The 8323-nt window shown below is 35.2% G+C and overlaps 1 protein-coding gene across 1 annotated transcript; it reads right to left on the reverse strand.

Moving 5' to 3' along the window:
• Window positions 1-350: 350 nt before the first annotated feature.
• LOC144444360 (BMP-binding endothelial regulator protein-like) lies at window positions 351-7703 on the reverse strand. Its single transcript, XM_078133774.1, has 7 exons — window positions 7635-7703; window positions 7381-7399; window positions 4919-5041; window positions 3660-3782; window positions 2825-3060; window positions 1943-2226; window positions 351-577 (listed from the first exon to the last, which is right to left on the reverse strand). The coding sequence occupies exons 1-7, from the start codon at window positions 7701-7703 to the stop codon at window positions 568-570; spliced, it is 864 nt and encodes a 287-aa protein (XP_077989900.1). The 3' UTR covers window positions 351-567.
• Between the last annotated feature and the right edge of the window lie 620 nt (window positions 7704-8323).

Raw genomic sequence — 8323 nt, forward strand, 5'->3', positions numbered from 1 at the left:
AGGCAATGTAACTACTGTCTGTAAGTTATTCCATATTCCAATATTATCCATTCCATATAACTGCTTCTCATTGCATTAGTTTTCAGGCCAAAATAGAGGAACACAACTGTTTTCACATATACACGCAATCTGGCAATTAAGAACGAGTCAGTGCATTTCATCTCGTTTATTTCCAATTTAGAAGAGCAAGACAGTACAGTTAAAATAGTTATGAACGTTAAAAACCCACTGTCCCCAATCGATATTTAGACTCAATTGTATTTCTGAAAGAGAGTAAATGAACCCATATATATATCCCAGAAATCAAACAATACAAGTCTAAAGTTACAGACTTTAATAAAGACTGGAAATGGACTGGAATACTTGTAGAATATGTTGCTGCGTACTAATATAATCGATAAATGTAGTAGTCTTTAAGGGACTTTATTTAATCTTATGAAGCTCCGTGGTACCCTGTAGAAATCCGGCGTTGTCTGCTGAGTAAATACATTTGGAACACCAATTTCAATACACCATGCTGGTCTTCCAAATCATCTATTTTCTTTTGACTTCATCGTCTGACTGTTTTCATGGACAGCTGTGTGTGAAAGACATACGACACATTAGAAGCCACCCGTTGACTATAATCATTGATATATATATATATATATATATATATATATATATATATATATATATATATATATATATATATATATATATATATATATATATATATATATATATATATATATATATATATAGTTTTGGTAGTACTGGAACTCTTTCTTGGGTGTAACTCGGAGTTTCACGCATATTGCGATCATCAGACACTCTGATGAGTGTCTGATGATCGCAATATGCGTGAAACTCCGAGTTACACCCAAGAAAGAGTTCCAGTACTACCAAAACTATTACGCTCTGCCACTGCGGTATAGAGCACTGTCTTATAGCAGATTGATACTCACCGAGTTATATATATATATATATATATATATATATATATATATATATATATATATATATATATATATATATATATATATATATATATATATATATATATATCCATTATCCATTGTTTCACTGTCATAAAGTGAAATTATTAGTTACTTCATAAGGGTGGCCCTATTTTTTCTGTTTCTCAATACCCGAACGACCCAAATTTCTAACTCCAACATCAAAAAGAAAAACAATTATTTTCGTCCGCCTTTAATAGGTGGCGAAAAGCGTCCTCTCTGGCAAGAACAAGTAAGTGGCTGGACTGTCGACGTCATCTCTAGTCACGGCGAGGGCGGCGACACTTGTTTACGAACAGAGCATGTCTTTCAAGACGGAAGTTATTCAAGTAGGGGGTCTGAGAACATAGCAATTGTGTACAGAAGCTTGGAAATGGCTTGTTAACAGGAATCCTAAACAAGAAGATGGAGAGGAGGAAAAGGAGACGCAGAGAAACATGAAGAAGATGATTTTTTTAATTTGTTTACTTTTGCTTTTAAATCCAGCGACCGACCATAGTTGAGAATTATGGAAAAGTAATGAGAAACATAAAAAATAGGGTCACTCCAGCTGTCGTACCCTTATAATATTCCTCGCCTACTAAAAGTTATAAGATTTCATTCACATTAGTCACTTTTGCATTCGGGCATTCCTTTAGGGTCCATTGTCGTCATGGTTTGAGCGTGACCAAGAAAGTTAAACTTCTCTAGATCTCTGTATATATGGACTTACTAATGTCTAATATTTTTAAAGACCAACGTTACTGTATTCGAATAATTGGAATAGCCAGTTACAAACTATTTAGCTGCACATTTTGTAAGAAAAGGCACATCCCATGAAACTTTCAAAACATATTCAACAGGTCAATGTACAATGTACCTTGTATGAATGAAATGATACACTGTGTGACAACACGTTTGTGATAAATGTTAATTTTTGCAATTAGAAATATCCATACAAGTACCTCTTTCCAGGAACTCTCCAACTATCTCCAAATTCAACGATACTGTCAGTTATGCTCTTGTCACTCATCGTGAAGTCATTCGTCTTATCTCTATCGTTATTACCCAACAGACCACAGACAGTTCCACTGTACCGTGAACCCTCGAGTTCAGCGTCCAATTTGTGTTTGTCACCACGCCACTCTATGCTTAGATCGATATCATTTAGTTCAAGAGTGACCGTTTTGCCATGATGGGTTATTTTCATTGTCTTTGCTTCTGTTTTTTCCTCAGCTATGCCATTGATCTGAAAAAAGAGAGACCAGACATGTTGTGATATGTGAACACTTGTCTGAAATACATATTATAAATGTAAAACTGCGCATGCGTGGCTGTAGGATCTGACACCCCTCAATGATAACACTCTTTTCGCATAAACCATATGCTTAAAGGATTCTAAAGCTAGGTGTATCTCATTATGCTCAAGTGACTTTTGGCCCTGTCGTTTAGTGAACGTATCATCAAAGATATGGTAAAATTTATCAATAGTAGTTGTATTTGGTACAGTCTGAATGTTAAAACAATGCAACACTCACAGCCGTGGTTTAATCGGTGAAGATCGGTTTTTGAATAGTTCCTCAGTCATTGTGCTCGTTGGCCCATACATAAGCACACAGACTCTTATTGCGCACCATTTCAAATGAAAAAATGGCGGTTAATTGGATTATGTCACTTTTGTGTAAGGTTTTAATAAAATTGAATATTGCATTTCAGAGAAATTATGTGTCACGGAGGTACGGAGGGACGCAAGGGTGGGAGGACTCTTTGGGGGATTAAAGTCAATTCAAATCATATACATACCGTTAAACGCGCCAAACTTCGAAACAAATTAAATGCTTACTCACCAGGACAGTGTTATCTTCATGCAAGGTAACAGATTCTTCACCCACAGTTATAACTACAGTAACCATTCTTGTCTTAATCTTAGAACCAGACACAAGTGGTTCAAACAATCCAATGATATCGAAGGTAGGATTCACATCAGGGGCACATACTTTAGCTAATGTATACCAACATTCACCTTGAAAGTCGAACGTCAGACCGTCGAACGTAGTTAAGTGGGGATCACCTTTTATGATTCCTTTAAGGGAACACATAAAGAAACGATTTTGTTAGTTTATGCGATTACACGTAGCATTTATAACTATTTCGTTCTGTACACTACACGTGGGATTTAAGCTTATGCTTTTAGATTTTGTATTTTAGGAAGAAATTTCATAATTTTTTTAATTGGAGGGAGGGAAGAGCTTGGAAAATTGTGATATTTTTCGTCTATTGTAACCCCCCCCCTCAAGCGGACTACCTTGTTTCTCGTTACGTAGTACCAGTGAGCAAGGAGGCAAACGACTCCAATGGTTAGGGTAGATCCTTTGAAACATTAATATCAAGTACGACAACATAGTAGACTTGTTTCATGAATTAAAATTCTAAAAAAATGCTCATTTTTGATCAATGAATGAACACTTTCAGATCTTAATTGCTTTCCAAAAACAAGACAATATACCATACTAACATATCAGAGATTGAAAACTACCCGGCTTTAAAATTGAAAATCAACAAATAAATAGAAACTTGCAATTGCGTGTATTCTTTAAAGATTTACATTAAAAAACTGTGACTGTCTCCTTAGTAAAATATACCGTGAAAGAGATATATTGTGAAAATAGAAAATGATCTTACCTTCTAGGTAGCAACACCTCCTATCACCAAGACACAGTTTTTCATCTACAAGATCATCACAAAATTGTTCGGGAAGTAGACATTTGCCATTCTTACCATTAGGTGGATATGCCAAGCAAGGATCTTTTTTATGAAAGAAAACAAAACAGTAAATCAATGTTAAATACGCTTCTTTCTTCAGCAAACAATTTGATTAGGTTTCCACCTTTTCAACTTGTTAAACTTGAAACATGTTTTAATTAGTGGATCTGAATATAACCATTTTACACTCAGATCAATTTGGTGATTGTTTACACCGATATCAAGTTTCAGCAAATTCAACATTTTTAAAATGGTGACTGTCCTGGGGACATGGTGCTATCAAATGATTATCACATGAAAAGTTATGATTTTGAGGCCGCTACTATCCTCATATGGAAATTAGAAATGTAAAACACAAACATAGTTAACTGAGCCATGAGTCATAGTACAAGTAGTATATGTGGTGTATGAATGATATGCTTACTATAATGATGTTCTTTCTAAGTGTACGTGTAGCATACTGTATAGTCTTAACCAAATTCTGATATACTGACATTACCACCCCATCCCCACGAAATGCAAGTACTATAATTACAAGAGACGTGAGGAATAATTTCTCGAAGATCAAAAAAAAAAATCATGATCAGCAGCCAACTCAACTGTTTCTTTCATGCAGTTATTGTTCCTATCATTAACTAAATAAAGTGTCCACACTGTGTATCTGATGTTTGTATGTTAGCTATCTTTGTGGCGTCTATCTCAACATGAAACTTTGGGATCATGCTCACTGATCTTGAATGTTCGCTTAACAGTTTGGTCAAGTTTATCTAAAAAGAACTATAAGGACACGATCGAGGCAACATGTTTAAAACGAACGTTAAGAAACTGATTACATAGAGTGATATAGTAACCCGCGTTTACATACATAGCGCTTGCATACCAGAGGGGTGTATGCATTGCAGTTATACCTAAAACATTATTGAATACTTGTATGCAAATCAATGGACATACGATTGGGCATTGTACATATGCTCAGAAGTATTATTTTTTTCTCCAAATTTTGCTGATTTAGATAAGCACGTACACATTTCATGAGTTTGCCACAATCAAACGTCACAAGATTCTGTTATAAATATCTAACTACAGAATAATATTTCATAGTTTGCAGGACTGCATATATACTGCATATATCATACCGTATGTAATGTATGACAGAGTGAATACGGATAATTTCTTACCAATACAACATTGGCGACTGGTAGGTCCAGAACACAGTAATGGGTCAGCCTTAAATGGTACTGCACATTGGGTCTTATCGGTGTACTGACAGGTTCCTCCTAATTCATCACATAATGAATCATCTGAAGGTACAATAAATCAGATCCAAAAGAAAAAGATTTATAGTAATAGTTTATAAAGATTATCTGTTTCTTCGTCAACAAATATTTCATTCAAAAGCATTTCATTTTTACCATATGATCTTTACGGTAAATTTTCAACCCTGTTTTATGATATTTTCAAAAGAATCACAAGCTGAGTATATGCGTTTTGCTGTGTAATGTTTACTGCACACATGAACAGAGTATAGTATTTTCCTTATTGGTGCGTGCTTAACAACCTCTTGAATTTGACTGTGCTTATCTCGGCATTCAGATATATAACTTGTGAAACATCTGGTGTAATTTTATTACGTGTATGAAAATGTTGAGAAAATCTCCACTTTGAAATCAACTGTACACACAATATCAGAAGACAATTATCATGCCATAGAAGGCATGCACCGACATCAAAATTATGCTAGTATACTAGAATAGAGATTTTATGTAAGGATGTTCGCCCGAGTAACAGATCTACGTAGGACACATAAAGACCACTCATATACTTAAATTGACTGACAAATGAAATTTATTTTTGTTGTTAAGTTCGGCCTACAGAAGGTAAAGGTCAGGGTCAAATATAAAAGATACGGACGGAGGGGTTATATTCAATAATATAGAGACATATAACCTAGTCAAGTGCCTCTCTGATTTTTAGATATTGCAGAAAAGATTAATTATTACACCAAATACAGCCAAGATTCGAAGAAGAGATGGTGTATGCAGGATCATGGTGCATTTGTACAACACACACGGCTGCATTCAATCTGTGTCTATGAAGGTCAACATCAAGGTCAAAAAGAAGGACACCAAGAAAAAGATAACATCTTATACAATAGGAGGAGATATGTTAATGGTGTCTGTATGTCTTATAGTTACTGGGCTGTTGCATAAATTACTAAATATTTTAGACCAAATGTGCTGCCACCTTGTAAAAGAAGTGACATGCGCTGCAAAATTTCCCCTGTTGTTTATTATCTGAGCCCAAGATTTAAGAACATATACCACAAAATCTCTGCAATATGGAAGAAATCGATTGATTTTCATAATTTACCTTACAGGCCAAGGTTATAGGTCAAGGTCTGAATGGACAACTTTTGCCCAATACTATGGGGTTGGACACTTGAATTGAGTCTCTATACATGTACTACACCTTTGAGTTATGCACTAAATATTGGTTTTTAACTACATGTCTGGTCGCCATTCGGTAAAATTTGATAATATTGTGAAACAAAGTGACGTGCGTATGTACCTTATAATATGTGATCTTTGTGCCAGGTTTGATTTTTCATATAGAAAAAATGGCATGCTACGGAAGAATGAAGGCATGACGGAGCCCATTATTGTAATAACACCCTTTTGTGTGGCTAAATATTGATATTTCGATAAGTGTACAAAACCTCAACAAGACCGATAACTGCAACAATAGTGAAGCTTCAACAATGTGTATTTGAATGAATACTTAATGTTATAGCAATCGTATCATAATCCCACTTCACAAAGTCCCTGTGAAGAGCTGTTACGATTCACACACAACAGTAAAGAACTCAATAAAGAGACCTTCCCGAATCTCATGTGAAATTCAGAAACTGACTATTGCGATTTGCCTGTAAAACATCAGACATTGTTTGATCCCCCTGGACTGGGACGAAATGAGATCACGAAGCCAGGTCCAGTAAGAACTTACCTAAATTGTCTAAAATCTGACATGAACTTACATAGGTTAAATTCGGACACTGGTCTTACAAGGGCTAAATTCGGACACTGGTCTACAGGGGCTAAATTCGGACATTAGTCCTACAATGCCGCAATTCAGTCAATGGTCTAACATCTTATGACACCAGATCTGTTATGTAGGATGGTGTTCCTTGGAGGTACAAAACATTAATAATATCTAACTTGTTAACTAACTTGTTAACTAACCATAGACAGTGGAGGGGCTGTCTATGCACTGTCTATGAACTAAATAAATAACTAACTAACTAACTAACTAACTAACTAAATAAATAAATAAATAAATAAATAAATAATGATGTGAAAAATGACGAGCCAATTTGCACAGTTGTTGAGTAACTGTCATACACATGCCTAGTGTTACAATTTGTTAAAATCACACTGTCCAAGTTGATATCCAGTATAGACACATTCTAAAGAGAATTATTTCCACTTTCATCATAATAATCTAACAATTTCTGATGAAGAACATGACAACGAAGTTATTCTCTTTTGTCCATTAACTGCATCGTTAAAGATGTGCTTTAAATTTAAAAAAGAGACAAACTGGCTACATGTTTCCTATAATTGAACAGACAAAGCATACTCACCCAAGGGACTGGTTGTCTGCTGCAAATAAAGAAATATAACATTCAATAGGTGTACAATCTTTATTGTGTAAATACAACAAAATCGTGTAGTTTGAAACACTGGCATTGTATTAACTTGCTACGTTAGTAGCTATGCTACATTTGTCAAACGGGTATATCTTAATTTCCTTAACAAGTACCTTGGATAAAGTGAAAATTTTGCCATAAATGACCAATTCGACAATAAATGTGAAATTTCGAAATGCTATACTTACTTCGCTCTCTGCTTCGACTTGTAGAGTAGCTAACACAGCCAACAACGCAATATTCAGTGGGAACTTCATCCTCCGAGAAGTGTATCGATCGATGAAATCTTCTTGCCAGCAAACAAGTTTATCACCAGTTCGTCTCGAATATTCTCATTATATAGAATATGTAGACCCCTTAGACCACCAATAAATTTGATGACACGTTGGTGTTTCCGGTACACGTTGACGGATTAATGATGATGCGAATGATCTGTGACGTTTCTGGAATGATTGATAGCTGAGGACCGAATGTACTTTGGTAAGTCAGAAACCTGCTCTCACAGTTTGGTGATCTAAAAGAACTATTCCTTACTGATAATATCAAAAGGCATCACGAAAACACTTTCTTTTCTTTTCTTTTTTTTTTTTTGGGGGGGGGGGGAGGGAGGTTGTTTGTGCTTTTATATTAGTTTTATAATTTCCTTATTGTATAATTGAGTAAAATTAATAGTTTCGTTGAGGAAGAACGTTTTGCTGCAAATGTGATTAATATGCTATGCTATTGTTGTCTTTTGGTTTCTTAAAGACAGAACTGCCCTATATAAAGAGGATTATTGCTAATCTATGCAAATGCGGGGAATTCAAACTGCAGTACAGAGCACTAGCTTCTGGGTCTTGTTTTCAGCATTTTTTCTGTGCTCCGAGAAACACACTGG

This window comes from Glandiceps talaboti, chromosome 13, assembly GCF_964340395.1.
Source record: "Glandiceps talaboti chromosome 13, keGlaTala1.1, whole genome shotgun sequence".
In the NCBI taxonomy this organism is placed as follows: Eukaryota; Metazoa; Hemichordata; class Enteropneusta; family Spengelidae; genus Glandiceps; species Glandiceps talaboti.